The sequence below is a fragment of the Triturus cristatus genome, chromosome 5_2 (genome assembly GCF_964204655.1).
Source record: "Triturus cristatus chromosome 5_2, aTriCri1.1, whole genome shotgun sequence".
NCBI classification, from domain to species: Eukaryota; Metazoa; Chordata; class Amphibia; order Caudata; family Salamandridae; genus Triturus; species Triturus cristatus.
Genome location: NC_140588.1, coordinates 366,299,472 through 366,327,202, shown reverse-complemented (window position 1 = coordinate 366,327,202; position 27,731 = coordinate 366,299,472). Strand labels below are relative to the sequence as shown.

The window sequence follows — 27,731 nt, the reverse complement described above, 5'->3', positions numbered from 1 at the left end:
TGTCTTTATGAAAAATAAATATTTGTAATATATGTATAGCTAAAGATTAATGGAAGAAGACATGGGTAAATAAGTGTCTAAATACAGTGATGTAATATCTGACGTCATCAGCAGAGGATTGCGGTCGCGTGAGTTATAGTTATCTGAACTAACTATAACGGGGGAATTTCATTGGTTTTTTACGAGTGAAATATCCACCTAACTATAACATGTGTGAAACCTATGGTTTTTTAAGTGAATATATATATATATATATATATATATCCAAAGAAAATCCTAGGGCTGGTCCAGTAACACCGGCGCAACACCAAGGCACAGACTCCACAAGCGATGATGAATCAAGTGTCTTTATTCCAACATAAAGATATCCAAAAGTGACACGTTTCGGCCACCAGACATGCGGCCTTGTTCACACATTGGGTTGCATAGCAGTGAGTAATATTTGTACACATACATGGTGACACATAAAAAGAATAGTAACTTTACTACGTTCATGAAGTGAGTAGACGTTTTGCAACATGACCATGCGTTTTTACAGCAGAAGAAATGGTTTACTGTCAGAGATTGCGGTAAGTCCAGGATTGTGACTCATCAAGCGATATGGAGAAAAGACTAACTGTGCCATGTGGCACTAGAGGCTAATAAAGGAAGTACTAGTGTGAGTTGGACGATTGATGGCAGTGCAACAAGGTGTGCTATGTGCCTGCGACTAAGGACTATGGAGCTCCAGAGGCAAAGTTGCCAATATAATGCTCAGTTGCGGTAAGCTCAGATCTTTTACACTATGAAAAGAGAGCCAGTATATTAAAGGCGATTAATGTAATATGTAGCAGGCAAACACGGGTACCATTTGACATGGCCAAAGCTAAGTATAGATGGAGATCTTAATATAGCACGTGTGTGTCAACGTATGGGGAATCGCTTGTCAAAAAATAGTGAGCGAGCGCTGGTCAAAAAGGATATATAAAATAAAATAAATTTAATTAATTATTTAGAAAAAGAGCGTCTACTTAATGCTGGCTGTAACACCTAGATGGTAATTTAGTAAATGAGTCAGCTGGTAGTACACAAGGGGTGTATATACAGGTATCTAAGATGAATACATAATAGTGAACAAATCCATATATATACAATACAGATAGCGGTAAGGTATAGCATATGTATTTACACAGAAATCAGTAGAAGGGAGGAGGAGGCCAGTAATCAGTGTATCAAAAACTAGATTAGCCTAGGGTACCAAGGATGTCTCATAGGAAGTGGTGTAAGTCTTCACTGGCATTAAGTCCTGCCGGTGCCTTGGTATTGAATTCAAAGATGTATCTACTCTCAAGCTGTCTTAGGAGTTTTTCTCTGCTGCCTCCTCTTTTGGAGATTGGTATGCAGTCAATAGCAGAGTATTGCAAATGATCAAGATTGTTCAGATGTTTTTCCCTGAAGTGCCTGGCTACAGGATAGGCTGGGTCTTTATTTACAATGGCCCGTATGTGCTGCAGGATGCGTGCGTGTGCTTGAAGCTTAGTGCTTTCGATGTATCGCAGGCCACATTTACATTCAAGCAGGTAATTAGCAAACTCTGTTCTGCATGTGAGTTTATGTTTTATTACAAGGGGCTGTTTTTCTGAACTCTGAGTCCACCTGTGTTCTATTCATGCCAAATTTGCAAGCCCTGCAACTATTACATTTAGTAAAGCCTTTGATGTTCGAGAGCCAGTTAGTTTTAGCAGTGACTTCAGGGCTATTTTTTACCAGGGCGTCATGCATAGAGGCCGCACGCCTGTACGTGATGTTGGGGCGTTGGGCTACCATGGGGCCCAGCGTGGGATCTGATCTAATTATTCCCCAGTGCTTGTTAATGGCAGATCTTATAGCTCTTTCCTGCGTGTTATAGGTAATGATTAACCTTGTGGTTACTGGGTGTTCCTGTGCAGCAAGTTCACTGGTGGCTGTGCTGGGATCTGACGTAGGTACCCCTGTGAGAAGTTCTTCCCTGGGAATGTTGTTGGATTTGTTGATTGCATTTTTGATGCAAGCTTTTGTGTACCCGCTAGCTCTAAACCTTTGAAAGGCCTCCTCCTGCACCATTTTGAGGTCACTCTCTGAGCTGCATATCCTGCGCAGGCGCAGCATCTCACTGTAAGGGATACTGGCAATCAAGTGACGTGGGTGAAAGCTTGAGGCATGGAGTGTGGAATTCCCTGCCGTGGTTTTCCTGTGCAGTTTAGAATGTATTTCATTATTAGCAATGTATACAGTCACATCAAGAAAATCAATGGAGGTGGTACTGATGCTAGCATTGAATTCAAGGATAACTGATTATGGTTAAGTACATTGATGAATTCCTTAGCACTTGCCACATCCTCCTTCCAGATAACAAAAATTTCATCTATGTACCTTAGCCAGGATACAATGTGGTTGTTCTAAGTCACGGAGAGGGTGTCCCTGAGGACCCACTCCTCCCACCAGCCCACATGTAGACATGCACAGCTGGGGGAGAAGCAAGCACCCATGGCCACTCCCCTGAGTTGTTGGTAGATAGCATTATTGAAAATTAAATAGTTATGTGTTAAGCACCACTCAATGAGGAACAATAGCATGGCATTGTGTTTGAAGCAGTGGATCGGTCTTTTGACTAGAAAGTGTTTACAAGCTTTGATTCCGTCTGCGTGGCATATACTGGTGTATAATGAAGTTATATCTAGAGACATAAGTACATAATCGTTCTGCCACTTGATTTCTCTGATTTTCAGCAAAAGTCACTTGTGTCTCTAAGGTAGGATGGCAGGGAAACCACATGTTCCTGAAGATAAAAATCAACATATTTAGAAACATTTTCGCATATATTTTTTATAGCTGATATTAATATATATAAGTAAAATTTTAAAAAACATAGGATTGAGGTACATTAGACTTACAAATTTTCATTTACAAAACCTATGAAATTCACTGGAAAAACCATAGGTTTCAGGCACGTTATAGTTAGAAATTAGCATTTAAAAACCATAGAAATTAACTGAAAAAACCATAGGTTTCAGAAACTTTATAGTTAGTTCTGGCGTTATAGTTAGTTCAGCTAACTATAACTCGCGCCCCCGCAATGCACTGCTGATGACGTCACATATTACAACATTCATGACATGGTCATTGACATCACTGATGACATCTCAAATTACATAATTGATGACATCATCCAAGTGAAAAACTGATGCACCTCCTCACACCTGAGTATAACCTTTGATAGAGCCACTCTAAAATACAGACTACCATTTTTGAAAAAATAGACACATCAATGCCAGTTACTAAATACGCACTGATTCCTAGGCCTACACACACATCCAATCATTCACCCATACAGTCACTCATACATGCAGTCACTCATCAATACAACACTATCATATGCACTCAAACACCTATACAGACACACGCACTGCCACATATCCAGAGTTACTCACACACTTAATCAGTCACGCAAAGAATCAATCATACTTCCATTTACTCACCTATACAGTTATACAGACACAACCTCACTTATTCATACAGATACTAACACATACTTACTCTCTTATAGAATCACTGATACAAATACACACTCATCCATGCGGCCACTCTCACAATTATTGACTCTCACATATAGTTATTTATATACACCATCACTCACATATACTGCCTTTTACATATGTAGTTACTTGCACATGTTGTTGTGGCCCACAAGGGGCGCAGAAGAGCACTGTCGGTCAGAGCGCTACAAACCCGCGGTAGGCGGAGATAAAGGGAACTACAATTCCCATGGCGCACTGCGTGCTGACGCTTGTGACGTCAGCGTGCCTTACGCAAAGACAAAGAAAAGGAACATCCGGCATCAGTCGGGTGCCGGTTATTTTGAGTTCCAGGTCGGTGTGCGGAAGGAGTGCGGCGTTCTGGTAGGGGTGCTCTGCACCAACTCAGTATTCCTCGCTGACTTCGAACGCACTGTTTTGATACTCCGGTCTTGACAAAGCTTGGCGAAGCCTTGTCATTTTGTAGCAGTGATTCCGTGGCCCCGTTGGAAGCCGCCCTGAGGCGTTGCGGGGTCACAAGTCCTGTGGGACTGTTTACCTGAACTAATACACGTCAGCTTGAGCCCGCCTATTGACTCTTACAGGGCGGATTGTTGTTCTCTAATTTACAAGAGACGGTCTTCACATGCCTTGTTGTTAGCTATCCATATTGTGGGGTATGGACGCATCTCAGGGACCTTGAGATCTCATCCCAGTTTCTCGTTAGCACTGCCCAAGACGTATTGGAACAGTGCAAAAGGGTTCGTTCTGAATCCGTATAGGGCGTTAGGGGGAACTATCGCCTTCCAGTGCCCTGCTGCATTTCATGTGTTCATTTGTACTCGCTACAGGGGCGGAAAGGTGACTGCTGGCAAACGTCCTTCCCCCCCTGTTCAGAGAGGAATCCAGGACTCGTGGTAGGTAGGTTAGCCTAAGGAGCTACTACGAGGGGGTGTTAGGAGAGGGTGTCAAAACAACTGCTGATCAGTGTCTTTTCTGTAGGGTCCACGCCTGCCCTGATCCCAGGTCCTCCAGGTCTCCCGTTTCAGGAGTTCTTTATTTCTTTTCCAGGTATAGCAGGGGAGTTAGGGGAACAATGTGGTAGGGAAGCTAGGGGTTGGTCTAACCACTGCATATTGTTCTTTCTCTTTCAGATCTCCCTCCCAGCTGTTCCCTTCCTTTCCTTCCCTAGCCTGATCACCCTTATGTGTCTGTTCCATATATATATCAGACCAAGGGGTTATCGGGAGGTGAACCCCTTACAGCATCGTGCGACTCCGAGGACAATTGGACAGCGACAAAATAACCGGCCCACGGATATCTGTCCTCCCAGTCGCACGGTGGGATGGCCACCTTAGAGGATGTCATATCTGCTTTGGCCTTGTTGCAGGCTGAAGTAGCCGCTTCCAGAACAGAAACAGTATCACTGCAGGCGCAGGTAGACCGCATGGAGCGTAACCCCTTTGATGCAGGCTCACAACGCGCTACCCCGGCGGCCCCCGTAGTTGTGGAGATCCCCACGCCAGTTCCTTTAGCCACCCCCGAACGGTTTAGCGGGGAAGGTGGGAAATTGCAAGTTTTTCTTACACAGGTAATGTTGCATTTTACCTGTAAGGCAAGTGCATTTAGCAACAATCATTCGAAGGTCGCCTTTCTCCTCTCGTATTTATCTGGGGACGCAGCCCAATGGGCAGTACCATTGGTGAGAAGGGATGACCATCTCCTGTACGATTGGAATGCCTTTCTGGGGGAATTCGAGAAGACGTTTAACCGCAGAGCGGCCACACTCTCGGCCGACCGAGATCTGCTGGAGTTGAGACAAGGCAACAGGGATGTCATCTCCTATCTCAACGACTTCAGGAGACTGATCACTGAGACCGAGTGGCCAGAAGGGAAGCAGGCGGCTATATTCCATCAAGGTTTAAGCGAAGAGATGAAGGATGTGTTGGCTCAGATCGACCCTCAACCCGTCACCTGTGAAGCTCTCATTAGTTTGGTACTTAGGTTGGATCATCGCATGAGCGAGAGAAAAGGGGATCACAGAAGGAGGGAAAGACCGGTGCCTAGCGTGGAGCCCACTAGGACTACAAACAACCATGTTCCCTCAAAACCCGAGCCCATGGAAATCGGAGCTGTCCATTACCCGCTCACCTCAGAAGAACGAGAGTACCGGCGGAAGAGAGGCCTGTGCCTGTATTGCAGACGGAAGGGACATTTCATACGCGAATGCAGTCTGAGGCCGAAATTTCCGCGACTGGATCAGAAACCAGAACAAACAACTCATCGGCGGGAAACGACTCAGCTTAAAGGAGGAGGAAGGGAATTCTTTGAGCTTGATGTATATCCCTTCGTTGGAAGACTTGAAGACCAAGGAAAGACACCACTTCTATGTGGAAGTGCGCATTCTTGTACAAGACGTGTGGCTTCCAGTTCGGGCGTTATTGGATTCTGGGGCCACAGGGTGTTTTATGGATCAGGATCAGGTGGTACGGCTAGGAATAACATTACAAGAGAAACATATGCCGGAGATGGTGTTTGCCGTTGATGGAAAAATGTTGGATTCCGGACCTGTGCGATATCATACTGGATCCTTATCGGTAAGACAGGGGAACGAGCACCAGGAGTTGATTTGCTTTAATGTTATTCCGGCACCCCATTACGGATTAATTTTGGGGTTGCCTTGGTTATGCCTCCACAATCCTCTCATAAACTGGCACGAGAAAACACTGCTGTTTTCATCGAGTATTGCTTGGCTAATTGCAACATTCCCCCAAAGAACCCTGCCACGTCGTTGGCGAGCAGTTACCAGGTGGCAACTGCGGTGGAACACGCAGTATCATTGCCAGACGCCTACAAAGAATACGAGGATGTCTTTAATGAGGACATGGCAGAAGTCTTGCCCCCGCACAGGTCGTACGATTGTCAAATTGATCTGATACCCGGAGCGGTCATTCCCGCGGGACGGGTGTATGCCCTAAAAGAGCCAGAACACAAATACCTCAGGGAGTATTTGGATAAATACTTGGCCCTGGGGTTTATATGAGTGTCTAAATCTCCCGCTGCGTCGCCTCTCTTTAATATCCCTAAAGCTAATGGAGAACTTTGCGCGTGTGTGGACTTCAGGGCGTTAAACGCCATTACCGTGAAGAACCGGTATCCCCTACCGTTAATTAATGTTCTGCTGGAGCAGGTAAAAGAGGCAGTGATCTACACGCACTTAGACCTGAAAGGGGCATACCATTTGGTCCGTATGAGGAGAGGAAACGAATGGAAGACCGCGTTTAAGACACGATTCGGGCTCTATGAGTATTTGGTCATGCCCTTCGGCTTTGCAACGCCCCAGCGGCCTTTCAGTTCTTCCTAAACTACGTTCTTCGCGAATATCTCGACCACTTCGTCATAGTATACATAGATGACATCTTGATATACTCAAAAGACACCAGGGAGCATACGCAACACGTAAAAACCATCCTTCAAACCCTGCGAAGGCACCACTTATTTTGCAAGATCAGTAAGTGTGAGTTTGGTGTGACCTCTGTGGAATTTCTAGGGGTGAACCTCACTCCCTGGGGCCAGGAGATGTCAGAGAGGAAGGTACTGGCAGTAAAGAAGTGGCCAACCCCACACAACCTTAGAGACGTACAGTGTTTCTTGGGGTTTGCCAATTTTTATCGTCGTTTTATTAACCACTTCTCAGACTTGGCAACCCCTCTCACCCAGCTGTTGCGCAAGAAGTCAGTGTTTCTGTGGACAGCAGGAGCCCAAAAAGGATTCGACGAGCTGAAAGAGGCGATTTCTACGGCCCCGGTGTTGGCTCATGCACACCCTGAATATCCGTACATCGTGGAAGCAGACGCCTCCGACACAGCGTTGGGAGCTGTCTTGTCCCAAAGACACGTCGAGACAGGACAACTACATCCGGTGGCTTACATGTCCAGAAAATTGAACCCAGCTGAGTGCAACTACAACATTGCTGAAAAAGAGCTGCTCGCCATCAAGGAAGCTTTCAGTGAGTGGAGGCATCACTTAATGGGTGCAAGACACGTGGTTACGGTCTACACAGACCACAGGAACTTACAGTTCATGACCGCAGCAAGACACCTTACACCCCGTCAATTGAGGTGGACTCTCTTTTTTGCGGGATACAACTTTCTGGTCACTTACAGGCCAGGAAAGGAGAACAAAAAAGCTGACGCTTTATCACGGCAGGCATCCCAGAGCACCGTCCCAAACTCTCCTAAAGGAGCCATCATCAGCTCAGAACATGTGATAGGGGCAACATGCACGGATCCGTTTTTAAGGAGTGTATCCCAGAACGTTAGAACACCAAGATGGAAGGACTGGCTGAGAAACTATCGATACGGGGAAAGCAGATTCTCCTTCCAATCCGGGCATTACGTCTTCAAGCGTTTAAATGGTGTCATGTTCTTCCTAGCGCAGGTCACAACGGCAGGGAGAAAACACTAGACAGGATCCTGCGGCAGTTCTGGTGGCCTTCGGTTCAAAAAGACGTTTTCACATGGGTAAAGGAATGCAGAGAATGCAGTCAAATGAAAGCTTCACATACCAAGCAAGCAGGATTGTTACAACCTCTTCCCACGCCAGACCTCCCTTGGGAAAACATTTCAGTGGACTTCATTGTGGGAATGCCTTGTGATAAGGGATGTACTGTTATCACGGTCGGTCATAGTGGATTATTTGACAAAGATGGCACACTTCGTAGCCTGTAAGAGTCTGCCCACGTCAGGACAGTTGGCTCACCTGCTTTTAGCGAATGTGGTACGTCTGCATGGGTTACCTAGGAGGATAGTCTCGGACCGCGATGGCCAGTTCACGGCACATTTCTGGAAGGCCTGGTGTTCGGCTTTGGGAATTGAGTCCAACATGTCCAACATGTCCACCAGCTTTCACCCACAGACAGATGGACAGACTGAACGGGTTAACCAAACCCTAAAGCAATACCTAAGGTTTCTCAAGCGCTTCTAAGAACGAGTGGGTGGACTTACTGTGGTTGGCGGAGGTAGCCTATAACACCGCGTCGCATGCTTCCACCAAGCTTACTCCTTTTTATTGCACTTATGGGTTCCATCCTTGGTTTTCGCCCTTCCTTAATCCGGCGCACGCTACGAAGGTACCAGAGGCGCAGAGCAGAATAGAACGCATTCAGACAACCTTACAGGTGGCCAAGACCAATTTGCGAGAGGCTAAGCGCAGATACAAGGCATCCGCGGACAAGCGTAGAAGGCCTGGACCGGTCTATAAAGTGGGGGACTACGTGTGGTTATCCACAAGAAACATACGTTTCAAGCGCTATAGCGTATTCAACCCCAAATACATCGGTCCCTATCGGGTGGTTAAACTAGTGAACCCTGTAGTGGTGAAGCTATCCTTCACATGCCTTGTTGTTAGCTATCCATATTGTGGGGTATGGACGCATCTCAGGGACCTTGAGGTCTCATCCCAGTTTCTCGTTAGCACTGCCCAAGACGTATTGGAACAGTGCAAAAGGGTTCGTTCTGAATCCGTATAGGGCGTTAGGGGGAACTATCGTCTTCCAGTGCCCTGCTGCATTTCATGTGTTCATTTGTACTCGCTACAGGGGCGGAAGGGTGACTGCTGGCAAACGTCCTTCCCCCCCTGTTCAGAGAGGAATCCAGGACTCGTGGTAGGTAGGTTAGCCTAAGGAGCTACTACGAGGGGGTGTTAGGAGAGGGTGTCAAAACAACTGCTGATCAGTGTCTTTTCTGTAGGGTCCACGCCTGCCCTGATCCCAGGTCCTCCAGGTCTCCCGTTTCAGGAGTTCTTTATTTCTTTTCCAGGTATAGCAGGGGAGTTAGGGGAACAATGTGGTAGGGAAGCTAGGGGTTGGTCTAACCACTGCATATTGTTCTTTCTCTTTCAGATCTCCCTCCCAGCTGTTCCCTTCCTTTCCTTCCCTCGCCTGATCACCCTTCTGTGTCTGTTCCATATATATATCAGACCAAGGGGTTATCGGGAGGTGGACCCTTTACAGCATCGCGCGACTCCGAGGACAATTGGACGGCGACACATGTACCACTGAGATATCCATTCACTCACCAACACACCCATACACACACTCACCCACCCATACAGCTGTTTCCACATGCACTCTTAAACCCATACACCCAGTGAATCAACCACTCACACATCTATGCACAGAGTCACACACCTCCCACCCACCCACACACACACTCAGGCAGCCATACAAATACTCAGTCAACCAATCAATAACCCATATAGACACTCATGCAGCTACTCATCAACCCATGCAGCAGCTTACGCAACAACAGACAGACTGATACACTTTCACACAGTTTAGTCACTAACCCATGCATTCAGTAAGACACATTTAATCACTAACTTATAGTCAGTCACATACCTACTAACTCCTCCGTACAGACACGTATACACCCACTCATTCCTCAATACAGCTTGGCATATATATAAAACAAAATTAAACTTTACAGAAACACACAGTCACTGGATGATGTCATCAGTGATGTCATTTGAGATGTCATCAGTGATATCACTGACCATGTCATGAATGATGTAATATGTGACGTCATCAGCAGTGCATTGCGGGGGCGTGAGTTATAGTTAGCTGAACTAACTATAACGCCGGAATTTCTATGGTTTTGTATGAGTGAAATGTCCAACTATAATGTTCCTGAAACCTATGTTTTTTTTCAGTTAATATATATGTATATATGATTCTGTATATATATATTATAGGTTGATGTGAACAAGGGCGGGTGGCACCCGAAACGCGTCTTTAGAGGATTAAACAGCTTAAATAAAGAAATTATCTGCCTGAATTCGGTGGTTCGTACTTCCTTGGTGGCTGGGCCAGCTAATACGAAGCTGCGAGCAGACGATATATATATATATATATATATATATATATATACCTTCATTTTACAAAAAAACTCTACGCGTTTCAGTCTCTGCGGAGACCTTGTTCACGAGACTAGCAGTGACTCAAAGGTTTTTTGTTTTTTTTAAACTCACATCTAAAAAAATAATGACATCACTTCCTTAAGGGTGCAGCTAAGCATTCTGGTAACTGTAGTATTTAACACAAAATGTGATTCATATAACGATAACTTTATCAATTGGGATCATAATTGACAAACACATGAATGGTATCATTGCACTTTGAAATTCACAAAACAACCATATTCTCACATCCGCCATTGGTGCAATATATTAGTTGATTTAACATGAGACTCCTTCATTGTTGAAAGTGCAGATAAGCATTTTAGTACCTGTGGTGTATATTTAAAAAAGCATAGCAATTACTCTTCCATTTCTATAAACCTATTTGTGCACATTTTGGCCGTCATTGAACAAGAACTGTTCCATCGTGAATAATTGAAATCATACTCATCATTCACCAAAGAGTTATCAATTATACTGTGGGAATCACGGAACAACCGTATTGTCTAATCCACCAGTGGGCCAATATTCTAGTTGGTATGAAGTGAAACTCATTTGATAATAAGATTCTGGTTGTATATCTTACGCAGCCAATGAAATCAAATATATATATAAAAATATCTCTCGCTCTCTCTCTCTATATATATATATATATATATATTACTTAGTTATAGTTAGTTATATTTAGGACCTAGGAAAAGTGTTTTTTGATTTGCCGATATCGTTTGCGCGATTTGACAAATCTTTGTGAAATTTTAAAAACTAATGGCCCACTCACTTTAGCTGCTGTGTTGAAAATTTCGGGGTGATCCATCAAGCGGGGGGTCGAGAAAAAGGGGGGGTCCTAAAACACTTTTTCTCCATGTTAATTTTCATAGGAAACTGTTGACACAGCTACAGCCCGAATTGCTGAAAGTAATTACACCAAATTTGGCAGAAAGGTAGCTCTTGGTCCAGAGTGCACTCATTTTTGCTAAATGGTGTAAATCCATTCAGTAGTTCCTGAGAAATTTAAAAATTTCTCAGATATACAAATATGGCAGCAGAGGATCCGCAAACATTCCAGATCTCGTGCCTGAGATCTGATTGGCTGCCAACAATTCAAACCAGGAAGTCTTGGCAGCCATCTTGTGACTCGTTTGAAAGGAGTCAAAAAGAAAAAGGTTACGAACTTCAAAAATTAAGAAACGGGGGCAGAGTGGAAACACCCTGACCCCCTAGGTCCGCTCAGGCCCAAAAAAGCAGGATTCTTGTTGGATCCATGAATCCGGCCGAAATATTTTTTAAAAGCGAAATGCAGGCTTTCATGCTTCATTTAATTAGGCCTGCGGGTGGGCCAGGTCCCGGAGGCAATGATATAAAGTTTGACACCTGTGTGGGCAGCAGGGTTTAGGGGCTACACAGGGGTTAGGTACAAGCTGCTCGAGGAGGTTCGGCATGAGCTCAACTTAGAATATGATTTAAAGAATGCAGAAATTCACTGAAAAACAAAGGTTAATGTGACGCTATAGTCAATCAATCAATCAATCAAAGACATTTATAGAGCGCACTACTCACCCGTAGGGTCTCAAGGCGCTAAGGGGGGGGGGGGTGCCGTTACTGCTCGAACAGCCAGGTCTTGAGCTTCTTCCTGAAGGAGAGGTGGTCTTGGGTCAGGCGCAGGTCGGCCGGGAGGGAGTTCCAGGTCTTGGCGGCCAGGTAGGAGAAGGACCTTCCTCCTGTTGTCACTCTACGGATGCGTGGGACGGCGGCGAGGGCGTGGCTGGCTGATCGGAGGTGGCGGTTGGGAGCGTAGAAGTTGATTCGGTTGTTGAGGTAGCTCGGGCCTTGATCGTGTAGGGCTTTGTGTGCGTGGGTGAGGAGACGGAAGGTGATTCTTTTGTTGACGGGGAGCCAATGCAGGTCTCTCAGGTGTCCGGAGATGTGGCTGTTTCGTGGGATGTCGAGGATGAGTCTGGCTGAGGTGTTCTGGATCCGCTGGAGTCTCTTCTGGAGCTTTTTGGTGGTTCCGGCGTAGAGGGCGTTGCCGTAGTCCAGTCGGCTGGTGACGAGGGCCTGGGTGACGGTCTTCCTGGTCTCCGTGGGGATCCACCAGAAGATCTTCCGTAGCATGCGCAGGATGTTGAAGCACGACGAGGAGACGGCGTTGACTTGTCTGGTCATGGAGAGGGAGGAGTCCAGGATGAAGCCCAGGTTGCGTGCGTGGTTCGTCGGTTTGGGTGCGGTGCCCAGGGCGGGGGGCCACCAGGAGTCGTCCCAGGCGGTGGGCAAGGAGCCCAGGATGAGGACCTCCGTCTTGTCTGAGTTCAGTTTCAGGCGGCTGGTCGTCATCCACTCGGCTACATCCTTCATCCCTTCGTGCAGGTTGGCTCTGGCGGTGGCGGGGTCGTTGGTCAGGGAGAGGATCAGCTGGGTGTCGTCGGCGTAGGAGATTATGTTGAGGTTGTGTTGGCGTGCGATGGCCGCGAGGGGGCTCATGTAGACGTTGAAGAGGGTAGGGCTCAGCGAGGATCCTTGAGGGACGCCGCAGATGACTTCGGTGGCCTCTGACTTGTACGGTGGTATAGTTAGGTAATGAAATGAAATGAGAACTAATGTTTAAAAATTGAAGAGAATAACTGAAACCAGAGATCTCTATCCATCTATTAAAAAAACATGTTTTGCTTACTTGTAAGTTTAGCATTGTTTGATTAATTTGCACAAAGTTTGGCACAACCCTAGCAAAATCGATTACGTCGTTTTGACAAGCTGCTTTGCTCAGATCTGTGGCAATTAAATTGGGGAGATCAAACAAAAATACATTTGTCATTTTATATACCATAGAAAATGTTGCTCTCTGCTGCAGCAAAAAATGAAGTGCTATATCAAACAGTGACGACTGCCTCTGTACGGCGGTGGTGGTGCAGGGGGGCAGAGGGGGGAGGCAAGAAAAAGGTATATATTAATAAACTTACCTTCTTCGCCGCCGCACGTCTCTTCACCGTCCTCGCTCTTTGCCACCGGAAGCACCCAGGCTCCTGGACTCTCCCAGCCAATCATGACAGTGCAGGAGCAGCGTCGTGATTGGCCTGAGTGGCCACCTGTGAGGTTGTGCATGTTCTACACTAGGCTGTGCATCAGCCCAGTGAAGAACATGCCAAGTGCGCATGACTGTTTGGCCGGCCGAGAGGACCGGCCTAGCAGTCATGTGCACTTAGAGAGGGAGTGCAAACCACTCCTGCTCCCTCTGACGGCAGTGAGCCCTGCCCTAGAGGGCTGGCCTATCAGTCATGCGCACTTTGAGAGGGATGCAAATCACTCCTGCTACCACTGACGGCGGTGAGCCCTGCCCCGCCTGACCTGGCTGGAGTCACGCATAGAAAAATTAAATGATAATAACTTCCTGTTATTATCATTTTATTTTTATTTTACACTGCTTAATGAGCAGTGGGGCAAAGCTTCTCTGCCTTAGCGGAGGAGCCCCACTGACACCAAAACTGGCATGAAAACAGAACTACACTATACTGTTCTTTTATGATTTGGTTTCACTTCATTCAGTAGTTTTTGGCAAATAAGCATTTCCAAAGTGGGTCGGGAAGAATCAAAGAGTTCAAATTTGGAGTTATCTTGGCCATGAAACCTGCAAACTGACAACTCATGAGGTCAGTCAATTACATGTGGATTTTTCATGAAATGTGATCGGCTAATTAAGGGCTTAAATTATTTTTTCCGCCATCTTGTTATTCGTTAATTCACCCCAAAAAAGACACTAAGAAAAGTGAAAACATGATGACTAGTACTTGGCTACCAAAAAGTTAGACAGGTACCAAGAGGCATGGAAATATGTCCTCAAAGACAGAAAATTGCGTCTAGAGTATGGTGAACTTGCAAAATGGAGAAGAAACTGAGACCATGCTCCGGCCATGTTGTGTTCAGAAATGGACAGCTTTTTCTTGTGCTCGAAAGTTTCACTGGTTTGCAATTTGCACGTAAACCAGAAAATTAACACACGTAAAGGAGCCACTGTATCACTGAAGTAAAGAGAGAGTAATGGTGGAGGAGAAATGGCATCGGTCAGTCACTGAGGTACAATAAAAAACACTTTCATTCAGCACATGCTTGCCGACAAATAAATAAAATGCAAATCATAACTCGCATCCCACTATCAATACCATAACTTATGAGCAGTTAATTCTGAAGGTGAATCAGAATTTATGGTTTGAGAAGCGAACCATACAGTAAACTTTCAAGGGTTTTGCAAGTCGAACTTCTTTATTTATTGGCCTTGAACTACACATTTGATGGAAAGATTTACCTATTCCTTTGCTAAAGTGTATTAAATTAAACAGTTTTTATATTTTTCATGGTGTCTCTCAAAAGATGGCGGCACCTGATCATCAATATAGATTTAGATTTACCTCGTAGTCAGAGAAGAGCCGAACACCCTCCAATTGGTGGAATACTGGGTAGTGGCTGCTGTCAATTTCATCTCGTCGATAGACATCCCCAACCACTAGGAAGGCATCCAGTCCTGAGTTCACCAGATCCCACTGATGCGCGGATGTATGGGCTCTTAGCATGTGGCTTCGGTTCAAGTAGTAGTTATCCCCCTTCTTCCTGCTGGGATGGTCCAGTGGGATCAGCAGGCTATCAAAGTTCTGCTCTGTGGTAACAACAGGGCACAGGGTATCGTGCACAGAAAAGAGAGGGTTGCCAACCCGCCCAACGTATTGCTTGTAAAAATGATCTTTGATTCTTTCTTTTATCAACCACAGCGGGTGATATTTTTGGTTGTGCAAGTTTTTTCCAACTTTGGAGATAATTTTCCCTTTGACATTGGTGTACTCATCTTTCGGATAGGCTCGCCCAAGCAGCTCTGTTGTGTTGGCTCTACTTGTGACGGCTGCAGCCCCTGATGCTATCGTTCTGCAGCAGGTAGGACCAATATAACTTGTGATGGTTCTAGATGGGACAAGATGAAGGGCACTTCTAGTACACCATATAACCGACTGAGCCATTACTGCCATCTCTTTTACAACCTGCAGAAAAAAACAGAACATATAAGAACATCAACGACCATAACCTCATCACGTGAAAAAGCAACAAGTTAATAATTAAGTGGTATCAGCTCTTCACTTGAGAAATACATAGAACTGAAAAGACATTTAAATATATTGCACTCCAGAGGCAGTTACTACGAGCCCTTTGTGATAACATAGTGAAATGGAGTGTGGAAGTGCACATATCACGCACTTCGCACCGCAAATGTCATAAATGCCGATTTTTCTGCTCAGGATAGATTACTCAAGCCCAGGAAAACTGTGATGGGTAATATGGCTCAATGTTGAGCAATGCCCATGTCAAAGTCATCAATAAGGTAAGGTAATTAATCCTTCCCAGGTGATCCTTTTTTTTTAAGTTGAATTTGTTTTCGACAGTGAAATGGCACAGGTTCAGGTGATCTAAACAGACGAGAAATACATTGTGTCTCATCGCAAATGATGCAAAAGGATCAGCCATATATTCATCATTGGGCTGCCTCCAGAGGTGGTCACATTGACCGTTCTCTTTAATGAGTCCAAACTGGAGACCTAATAATTTAGTAATTTCGCAAGTAGTGGAACCTCTAATAGTACAGGAGGTGGCAAGCATTTGCTTAATGAGCATTGAGGAAATTAGCAGTAATCTGCGGTATAAATTTCTGTCAAGCAATTGGAGCATTTTTAACAGGCATTTAGCAGATAAGGTGTCTGCAAATTCTGGAAGTGTACCTTAGACTCTCCAAACATACCTTCACTGACTCTAGAACGGGCACATCCTATCCTTCAGCCCTTAATGATCCAGGTAATACATTTTTTAGGCATTCAGAAAGTTCATAGCTCTCTGTCATTTGATAAATCAGCAGCTACTCTGGATTACCCAACTAAGGGAATGATCTACAAAGTGAACAAATTGTGATTTATAATTAGCAAATAATAATGAATTGTAACTATAGAATCGCAAACAGGTTTGTATACGTCTCTGCTTGCAGTCCTATATTAAAGATTCGCTATATGTGAATCAGTTGCCATAGCAAATTGCAACATCTGAGCAGCGTGTGCTGATGACAGCAAGCAAGCCGGGAAATGCTGAAGTTGAAAGTTTCTATGGGGCTGGAGTGCACAAGACAGCAGTACAGGAGGCCAGGACACTTCTCAAACACAATGGCGAGTCAGGAGTCACGTGGTAACTGAGGCGACCAAGAAGAAGATTTGGACACACAAGCACTAGCTGATGTCATCAACATAGAACATAGACACTTCTGCAATTCCGCCGGGTGAGAGCCCACTTTTTAACGCTTTATGACAATGCCAGAAAAAGAACACTCCCAGGTGCTGATGCAATGTAAATAAAGAATCAGATTGTCCACTGCATTAGAGATGTTTCTAGGGGGCTGCTTCAGGTCATCTTTGCATTAGAAGAACTGCAGATGTCTAGTGCAGCAATTAGTGTATATCTTCCAGTTTGGGAAGAGTGAAGAGGCGTCAAGCCTAGCAGCACTCCAGTTTTGGAGGGGGACATTGTACGCCACACTAGAAAGTCAGTCAGTAGGGGTGGAGAAACAATGCACGCTTCAGAGAAGCGTCTTAGGTGGCGGAGATAGGCAAATACATAGTGTCCATTATGAACCAATTTTTGTTTACCATCAATGATTATGGTCTCTTTTCCATTCAAGTTGTTGTTAAGTCATATTCCTGACATGTAGTGATGTCAACCGCCAATACATTTTGGTTGTCCCGCTTCTTTATTTTGCCCTCCTCATGTCACTCACTACATTTAATAATTACTCACTGCATCCTTTTCAGGGGAATACGTCTTGCAGTGGAAGATTCATTGTCTACTTTATCATCACCTTGCACAGGTGGCTTTCTATTTATGGCTGTAGTGTTGTTCACTACCACATAATACGAATTTGGTTTAACACCATATCATCTCCACTTCTTCAGAAGGTAAAGTACTCGCTGTGCGCCTTCTATGTGCCGCCTACCACAGTGCACAGTGTCATGAATCCATTATCTGTGTGTGTAGCATTAGATAATGTGAGAGAGACAATCGCCATGAGGCATACTCGCTGACGTACAGGCATTTGTCACTAGGTATCTAAGAAAGCAACATATACACCCATGTATGTGTCGCATGTATTGTCGTTTAAACTCACAACAGGCATATGCTTAGGAAGTGAGGGTTCTTTAAGGCTTCGTCTTAGTAAAGGGGAGGAGCCCTTGATAAAGTGTGCGTCATTCACATGTGACTCCTATTAGCATTGAGGTGTGTGATTCTCAAGATTGTGATGTACTTTATTTTTTTTAAGTACTTTACATAGGGTTACCAGCTTCTTGCATTAGATGGTAAATGACGAGTGCACAAAACCGATTTGCACTTTACAACTTATTCGACTAATTTGTCGATTAGTTGATTTCTAACTGGCAATTCCTTTCAGAGGTTTGCTTATCATCAGTCGACATTTTGCAATTCATTATTTTATCGCTACACTGTGGTAAAGAAATACTCACTTTTCATGGTTTAGTACATAGCGATTACAACTTTTTACAGTCGCAAATCAGTTTGCAATAGACTTGCGACTCACAAACTTCTACCCTAAAAAAAATCTCCTATGTTGCTCAGAATCCAGTTTGCCTCACAATTTCACAGGTCCTCACCTGCACAGAACAGCAAACTCAGATAGGACATGCAGTGATACAAGCTTGTTAAACACCCAAGAAACGTAGGCAATGTAAAGAATTTCTAGGTCCTTACTTTTTATCAAGATCATGGCAAATGTGAACCAGCATAATCCCTTGGATGAGCACATACCCTTCAGCCCAGTATCAGTTCTTGTTCCCTAGTCCTTCTGATCAGCAACCTAAGATTTGAAAAATTGCCATTAATGGACCAGCTGCAAACTGTCCAACCCACGCAGACAATTACAGCCAAAGGCCCTGCAGTCCAGCCAACCAGGAGCCACTGACAGACTCCAGACAAGAGTCAAGCCTGTGACTGGTGTCTGACAGCTGACAAGGCGCTGGGTGTTAGCTCTCTCATATGGGCGGGCAAGAGCTCTGAGATCATTTAATTTCTGTAAAACATCAGAACACGGCAACTCACCAAAATCTAACAAGACTACATTCTCTACTTATTCAGATGGGGCACAAACCCTAAAAAAAGGAGCGATATTGTCCACGGAAAACACATGTATCAACAATGCAACCACAAAAGACCCGGACCCAGGTGCACTTCATGAAAGCCCCACTCTTCAAGAAAAGCACCATTTAAAAACACATGTTGGTGACACTGCTTGGTTTCTCCACAAAGTACCTCGGGAATCACCACGCCATTGCTCTGCAAAAACTGTGGACTGCAGGAGGCTAATAACAGAAATAGGGTTTTCCAACCTACATGTGGCAAGCCACTGCCCCATAAAAAGTACTGCTGGTTGGGAGACCTTCTCACCTTGTACAACAACTACCTACTGCTCTACACGGCGGAGAGGTATACTCCCCTGTGCCTCAATGCTGCAAGCAAACTGAATACAAGCAGGAACAGGACAACCACCTGATCCTGGCCAACCTGTACCTCCGAAGGTCCCCAGGCAAGGCAGATGGGGCCCCAAGAGACTGACTACAACACAGAAGGGCGAAACTGCGTTCAGTAGCTTTAACGCATTGCTTTGTAACCATTAAAATCCCAGTTGGAAAATGAGTCATTTACATCAGTGTTGTACTATTTTAAACAAGACACAACCATTACTTACTCGCATATGTCTGAAACCCTCCGCTTCCCGATGCACATAATAATATATTCACAACGAAGGACAGAAGCCCAGAATGGGGAAGTGTTTTGTGACCAGAGGCACCCGAGGGAGATGCATAGACGTGGCTGATGGTTACATCTACCCCTACCGTGCAATCCTTTGCTTCTTTCTGAACAGAACCAAGCCCTGGGCAGGATGTGTCTAATGCACACTTCAGAAGCATCCCTTTGTGTATTATTATGTTTTCGCACTCAACTACATGTGAATGTATTCATCCATCCCGCAAAGACTGTGCGGCGTTTCTGTTTCAGGGCCTCTCTGTGTTTTTTAAACTACTTTTATTCTTTTGCGATGCAAAAAAGATTAAGACGATCATACCGTATCTAGGAGCACTGTAAATCCATACATCTCCAAGCCCGGCTTCGTTCTGCCAATGCCAGGGTGGTTTCCAATGAGCATTCCCAAAGTTTCTTCTACTTCGGTGTTACTTCCCCCATGTCTCTGAGATTGATAATGCAGTCGATGGTTTCAGGACCTTTCACAGAGCTTCCACTATTATTTATTTATATCATTTGTAGGGCGCAAACTGTCACCAAACTGGTAACCTGGCGCAAGAACGCATGCAGGTAGGTAGGTATCCCAAAAGGGGGAGGTAAGTCCGCATTACTTAGGGAAGAGCCAAGTCTCCAGAGCTTTGCTAAAATGCGGCAGGTCAGTTATGGATCCGGGGAATGGCGGCAACTTATCCCAAAGTTGGGTCGCTTTGACTGAGAAGGTCTGACCCCCTTGTCTGGTCTCTCCTGAAACTTGTTAATTTAGACTAGGTTTGCAGTGCTGGAGCAGGGAGTCGCCCTGGGGTGTACCCTTTCAGTCTTTGTTGGAGAGGCATTGGACCAGTGCCTTGTTGCACCTTAAATACAGTACACATGGCTTTGAAAAAATCCTCTGCCTCACAGGTAACCAGTGTAGTTCTTTCAGAGCATTAGATGCTGAAGAAGCTATGTCCAGGAAAGTTGATCCAACCACCAGACAGATGTATTATAGATAAATTGAAACTGCTTTGTCGAGTTCAAAGCTGTGGGAGCTGGGAGAAGCACCAGAATCTCAAGTGACTTAAAGAAACACCAGTTTACTTCAACAGAAAAGCAATATGTCTCTGGAGATGCTAGAATATGCCAATGGCGTCTGGTGGCTCGGTGGACTAATGCAGCCACTGCAAAAACCTGTGCTTGACGTCATGGTTACTGGTCCAAATCCTGGTAGGTCTACTCAGCCCCTCATCCTTCAAAGGTCAATAATATGAGTATCTATTGAGTTGGGTAACACAAAGCATCTGTTATTCAACACCAAGATTCTTCATGGGTGAACATGGCCTTTACAAATCCCTACATTATTATATCAGTCAGACAGGCATAGAGTGGTCAAAACAGGGTGGACAGAATTAGGACTCTTAAATCTATGTCTACAGAAATCTTTGAGCACTTTGGCATGTGCATCAAGGCTAGCTCTTTATCCAATTGTACCCAATTGGCAAAAGAGGAGATTATTCCCTAGATACACTTTCCCTATTCTCGCAATGGCTACAGGCAGCACCTACTTTTCTATTTGAGAAGCCGCTTATTGTCCAGCAGCAGGTTTGAAACAGGGTCTCCTCACCAGAGGCAAAGCCTAGCCACTGGCATTAATAAAGCAAGCTAGAAAGCTGAACAAGTGTTACTTGGAGATGAGAATATGTCATTGTTACAGCCCCAGATAGAATTTAGGGCCAGATGTAGGTAACTTCAATTTAGCGAATCCTTAATAGCGATTTTTACTGAATCGCTATTAAGGACTCGCTAAATGGAATGTAGGTAGGAATCGCTAAAATATTAGCGATTCCTTAACATTCCTTAATAACTAATCGTTAATTGAGATTCGTTATTAAGGAATACCTACCCATTCATTCCTATGGGCTAGGAGGCTTATAGGAATGAATGGGAAGATATTCACTATTAGCGATTCGGTATTACCGAATTGTTAATAGCAGGAGCTATTTCAAGGGTGCCAGGGTGTCCAAAGGACACCCTGTTGCACCCCTGAAATGTGCATGTGTACACATGTGGCGCACATCAGGGCATGGATGTGTTTCACATGGCACATTTAAAAAAGCAAAAAAGTGCTTTTGCAAAGGAAATCGCTACTTACCACCAACTTGAAGTTGGTGGTAATTAGCGATTCCTTAAGGCTGAAGTGCACTATTTTTAGTGCTACGTACATTGCATTTAAGGAATCGGTATTTCCGATTCCTTAAATGCAAGAGCAAAATAAGGAATCGCTATTTTGCGATTCCTTATTTTGCAAGTAGGTTTCAACTCACATACATTGCACTCAGCCAAATACCGGTCGGTAACGCAGAAATTCTGAGAATTTCTGCGTTACCGCTAGGTATTTGGCCACCTACATCTGGCCCTTAGAGTCTTGGTTCTGCAGAGGTAGCACACTTGGCATACAGAATGGATTGACTGCTTTGTCCAGGATCAAGGGTGGGCGTTGGCATGCTCGCTTCTACTGGCTGCGGGCTACTTTGTGTGCGGTGCAGGGGAAGGACTATTGCAGGGTCGGACTGGTCCTAGCAGGCACCGGGCGTTTCCCTGGTGGGCCGTCAGGGTGGGGGCCGGTTTTAGGCCCCAGGGGGTGGCGTTTTTGTTACTGGGGGCAGGCAAAATCAGCCCCCTGTAACAAAATTGGCGAAACCGGCCCTAGCATACAGTTCAGCTGCAACCCCCTCTTCCCCCCAGGGGGCTAGCCGAGCAGTTTGCCAGGGCCAGTTTCGGTTCCCAGTCCGGCCTTGGACTGTAGTGCGGTAGAGGATCATAGATACCTCAATACTCAAGGGCAGGATTTCTTGCATCTCTCTTCTGCCACCTGGCATACAAGGACAACGCCCTTTATCTTCGATGTTGCCTGTGGTTAGGATTACGTTCATTCTTAACCAAGATGTCATCTTCCCGGTTTGTGCTGCCAAAACTACCCTGTCCAAGTTGGACTTCGACTTTTTGCCTGTGATGTTTGCTCCTTTTTTCTGCAGCTGTTTCACAAATTTAAATTCTTCACCTTGGAAGACTATGCTGGCCCTTTTCCCTATTGTGTCTTGGGGTAGATCTGATGTCTTCCTTCCATACTCTTGTAAAACTATTAATCTTCATTCAAGAGCTACCCATATTGCAAAAGTGTTTTTTTCTGCATTTTCTTGGCATTTCCTCCTAACTTGGACCATCTTCAGGAGTCAGATGGCACCTCTGCATGTGTTACGTGCAGGTGGCACCAAAAGTTACTGTGGGAAGTTACCCTTTCTTTGGTCACTCACAGAGGAAACTAGAGAGAGCACCCCTACATCCAGTCCTCGGCCATCATGACTAATACGCTGGAGGCCATGAGACAAAGCACCCTATAGGAATCAGAGACAGATTTACTAGGACAATAAGATTTCCACCAGACCCTGATGCTCCTTCTGCACAAAGTTGACCTACATATGAAATATGAACCGTTTAGGTTTAGGCCACATACCCAGGTCATCAAGGTAGTGAAACCTTGAGGCAAAGTATTCATGTTGATCTTATTTTCCTCCTCACCTTTATGAAGGGCACGGTCTCATGTTGCTTTTACTACATGAAAAGATCATTTTTATCCTTTTCCATACCGAGGAGCCCAGGCATCTTCTACTGTCCCAGATTAGGGACCTTTAATTAAAGGGAATCATCAGATATCTTTTTTACCCATGAAAACTGGAAGATACGCACGCTTCATCCTGGTTTCACATTAAAATAAGCATCTAGCCCCGTGGTACTCATAGTACGGCCTGCGGGCCGCCAGCGGCCCGGCAGGCCTTCCTTCGCGGCCCGTGGACCTTACAGGTAATGTACCCATGGCCACCAGAGAGAGAGAGAAAGTGGAGCGAGAGAAAGTGGAACGAGAGAGAGGAAGCGAGAGAGAGAGAGTGGAGAGAGAGAGAGAGAGAGAGTGGAGAGAGAGCGAGAGAGTGGAGAGAGAGAGAAAGAGTGGAGAGAGAGAGAAAGAGTGGAGAGAGAAAGATAGTGAAGAGAGAGTGGATAGCAAGAGAGAGTGAAGAGCGAGAGAGGAGGAGAGAGTGAGAGAGAGAGAGAGAGAGGAGAGAGAGAGGAGAGAGAAAGACAGTGGAGAGAGAGTGGAGAGCGAGAGAGGGAGAGAGAGAGTGGAGAGAGAGTGGAGAGAGAGTGGAGAGAGAAAGACAGTGGAGAGAGAGTGGAGAGAGAGTAGAGAGAGAGACACTGACTGAGAGCCTGATTGAGGGACTGACTGACTGAGAGAGAGAGAATGACAGAGAGAGGGACTGACTGACTGAGAGAAAGACTGACAGAGAGAGAGACTGACTGAGAGACTGACTGACTGAAAGAGAGAGAGACTGACTGACAGAGAGAGAGAGACTGACTGACTGACCTAGAGACTGACTGACAGAGAGAGAGACTGACTGACTGAGGGAGAAAGATAGACTGACTGACTGAGAAAGAGAGACTGATTGACAGAGAGAGATAGATGGACTGAGAGAGACACAGAGAGAGAGAGACTGACAGAGAGACTGACTGACTGAGAGAGAGACTGACAGAGAAAGAAAGAGACTGACTGACAGAGAGAGACTGACAGAGAGAGAGACTGATTGACAGAGAGAGACTGACTCTGAGGCTGACTGACTGAGAGAGAGACTGACTGATTGAGGGAGAGAGAGAGACTGACTGACAGAGAGGGACGGACTGAGAGAGACAGAGACTTACAGAGAGAGAGACTGACAGAGAGAGAGACTGACAGAGAGAGACTGACATAGAGAGGGAGAGAATGACTGACTCAGAGAGACACTGACAGAAAGAGAGAGACTGACAGAGAGAGAGACTGACTAAGACTGACTGACAGAGAGAGACTGACTGACAGAGAGAGAATAACAGAGAGAGAGAGAGAGACTGACAGCGAGAGAGAGAGACTGATTGACTGACTGACTGACTGGGAGAGAGACTGACTGACTGACTGAGACTGACAGAGAGAGAGAGACTGACTGACAGAGAGAGAGACTGACAGAGAGAGAGAGAGACTGACTGACTGGGAGAGAGACTGGCTGACTGACACAGAGACTGACAGAGAGAGAGAGACTGACTGACAGAGAGAGAGAGAGAGACTGACTGACAGAGAGAGAGACTGACTGACAGAGAGAGAGGCTGATTGACTGAGGGAGAGAGACTGACTGACTGAGGGAGAGAGAGACTGGCTGACTGAGAGAGAGAGAGAGACTGACAGAGAGAGACTGCCTGAGAGTGAGCGAGAGAGACTGACTAAGAGAGAGAGAGATAGAGACTGACTGACTAAGAGAGAGAGAGACTCACTGACTAAGAGAGAGAGAGAGACTGACAGAGAGAAAGACTGACAGAGAGAGAGAGAGACTGACAGAGAGAGAGAGAGAAACTGACTGACTGAGAGACTGACTGACTGACAGAGAGACTGACTGACTGACAGAGAGAGAGAGAGATTGACAGAGAGAGAGAGACTGACAGAGAGAGAGAGAGAGACTAACTGAATGACTTGGAGAGAGAGAGAGACTGACTGACTGACAGAGAGACTGACAGAGAGTGAGAGAGACTGACTGACACACAGAGAGAGACTGACTGACAGAGAGACTGACTGACTGAAAGAGAGAAAGAGACTGACAGGGAGAGAGAGAGACTGACTGACAGAGAGAGAGAGAGAGAGAGAGACTGGCTGACTGACTGGGAGAGAGACTGACTGACAGAGAGAGACTGACACAGAGAGAGAGAGAGACTGACTGACAGAGAGAGAGAGAGACTGACTGACTGCCTGAGAGAGAGACTGACTGACAGAGAGAGGGACTGACTGACAGAGAGAGAGAGAGAGAGGGACTGTGATGGAATTGGGGTCACAGTGTGTATGAAGCTATGCAATGCCTCTTAAAATTGCTTTTGTTCGCTAATAAAAATGTATTATCAAAATGTGCTCTTTGTAGTTACATCTGCTTTTGAAATACAGCATTGTCTAAAGTTTTGAAACAAGTTTGATTTTTTTTACACTAGCCTGCCCCCCCTATTAACCCCACCCCCACTGACCACACCCCTACCGGTGCGGCCCTCGGCCACAACCACACTGTAATTTTGGCCCCGACAGAAAGTTTGGGAGTGCCCATGATCTAGCCCTATTCAGAGTTCTGCTTATCACCCACCAGAAGTGGTGTCAAAACTAAGCCCAACCTCACCTGGAAACCTCTGTTCACTTATTCCTTTCTGATGTCATCAAATGATCCTACATGTTGCCCTCTTTTCCTCTCTATGTAGATAAAAGAGCCTGAGGTAGGGATTACCTGCACTTTTTAAATACCTAGGACCCGATTCACAAACATTTTATTTGGAGTAAGTGGAGCAACATGAGACCGTGCCCTTCATAAAGGTGAGGAGGAAAATAAGATCAACATGAATACTTTGCCTCAAGGTTTTTACTGTTATTTAGCCCTGTTGTGCTGATTTTTGTCTTCTGTATTTCCCCCTTTGCTTTCTGTACCCTTTCTGTTTGTTTCCCTGCCCCGACGTTGCCCCTTCGTTTCCCCGTCGCTACCTCCTCTGCAGCCCCGCCCCCTGACCCGATTGGCCCACGCTCCCCCCTCCCAGCTGCTCCTCCCTCCCTCGACCCTACATAATGCAGGCCGCTGCGTGCTAAGGGAGCGACCCTTGACCCTGATTTCAGGCCAGGTCGCCCCCCCACCACGCTAGCGCGACCTGCTGGTGCTGCCTCTGTCCCTTGTGCCGCTGCTGCCGCCGGTTCGATCCCCGGTGGTCCAGAGACCGTAAGCCTTGCCCCCTTGTGCCTTTACCCACTGTACTGCTGCTGCATTGTTTTTACTGTTATTTAGCCCTGTTGTGCTGATTTTTGTCTTCTGTATTTCCCCCTTTGCTTTCTGTACCCTTTCTGTTTGTTTCCCTGCCCCGACGTTGCCCCTTCGTTTCCCCGACGCTACCTCCTCTGCAGCCCCGCCCCCTGACCCGATTGGCCCACGCTCCCCCCTCCCAACTGCTCGGCCCCATCTTCTCCGCCAGCAACCACGTCTCCTTCAACCACACCTCCGGACTACACTGGACCGACCACAGATGCATCCACTTCACCTTCAAAAAGAACACATCCCACCACCACACGCTACAAATCCCCCGAAGACGCTGGAGCAAGATCACCACAGACCAGCTCCTCACATCACTGAGCCAGAACCCGCCAGCCAACACCGACGACACCAACGACGCAGCCCACAGCCTCACACAGTGGATCACCAACTGCGCCGACAACCTCGCACCACTGAAGAACCCTCCAGGCACGACCAACAGCAGGAAAACCCCATGGTTCACAGACGCCCTCAAAGAATCAAAGAAAACCTTCCGAACACTCGAAAAAACCTGACGCCACGAACGAACCACAGAAAACATGACCGCCCTCAAGAATGCAACCCGTAAACACCACCAGCTGATCCGCACAACCAAAAGGACATCATTCAAAGAACGACTAGACACCAACACCCACAACAGCAAGGAACTCTTCAACATCGTCAAAGAGCTCTCCAACCCCAACGCCAGCAACAACGACATCATTCCGTCACAAGAACTCTGCAACTCCCTCGCGACGTTCTTCCACCGAAAAATCGCAGACATACACGATAGTTACGGACCCCCGACTCCGCCTCCAGCCACGGAACCAGCAACTGCCACCCCCACCCTTGATGCCTGGACCCCCATCAGCACGGAAGACACCACCTACGTGATGAACTCCATCCACTCCGGCTCCCCCTCGGACCCATGCCCTCACCACATCTTCAACAAAGCCGACACCATCATCGCACCCCACCTCCGGAACGTCATAAACAGCTCCTTCACGTCAGCCACCTTCCCGGAGAGCTGGAAGCACGCAGAAATCAACGCCCTACTAAAGAAGCCCACAGCGGACCCCAAAGAGCTCAAGAACTTCCGCCCGATTTCTCTGCTTCCCTTCCCTGCCAAAGTCATCGAGAAGACCGTCAACAAACAGCTGACAACATTCCTCGAGGCAAATAACTCACTCGACCCATCCCAGTCCGGATTCCGAGCCAACCACAGCACCGAGACCGCCCTCATCGCAGCCACCGACGACATCAGGACCATGATGGACAACGGTGAGACTACCGCCCTCATCCTCCTGGACCTCTCGGCAGCCTTCGACACCGTATGCCACCGCACCCTAATAACCCGCCTCCCCAACACAGGGATCCAAGGAAAGGCCCTGGACTGGATCACCTCGTTCCTCTCCAACAGAACCCAGAGAGTCCGTCTCCCCCCCTTCCGCTCAGAGGCTACCAATATCATCTGCGGCGTACCCCAAGGCTCCTCGCTCAGCCCAACCCTCTTCAATATCTACATGAGCCCCCTCGCTGCCATCGCACGCAA

At 46.3% G+C, this 27,731-nt stretch overlaps 1 protein-coding gene across 10 annotated transcripts in view; it reads right to left on the bottom strand.

The window, feature by feature from the left end:
- Positions 1-27,731, bottom strand: part of FARS2 (phenylalanyl-tRNA synthetase 2, mitochondrial) — a 1,670,666-nt gene that overhangs the window by 1,172,956 nt on the left and 469,979 nt on the right. For all 10 annotated transcript variants that reach the window (XM_085607209.1, XM_085607206.1, XM_085607204.1 and 7 more), the window contains one exon: positions 14,888-15,508. In XM_085607209.1, the coding sequence (XP_085463335.1) occupies positions 14,888-15,496 (609 nt within the window). In that variant the 5' untranslated portion in view covers positions 15,497-15,508. The remainder of the gene's footprint in view (positions 1-14,887; positions 15,509-27,731) is intronic.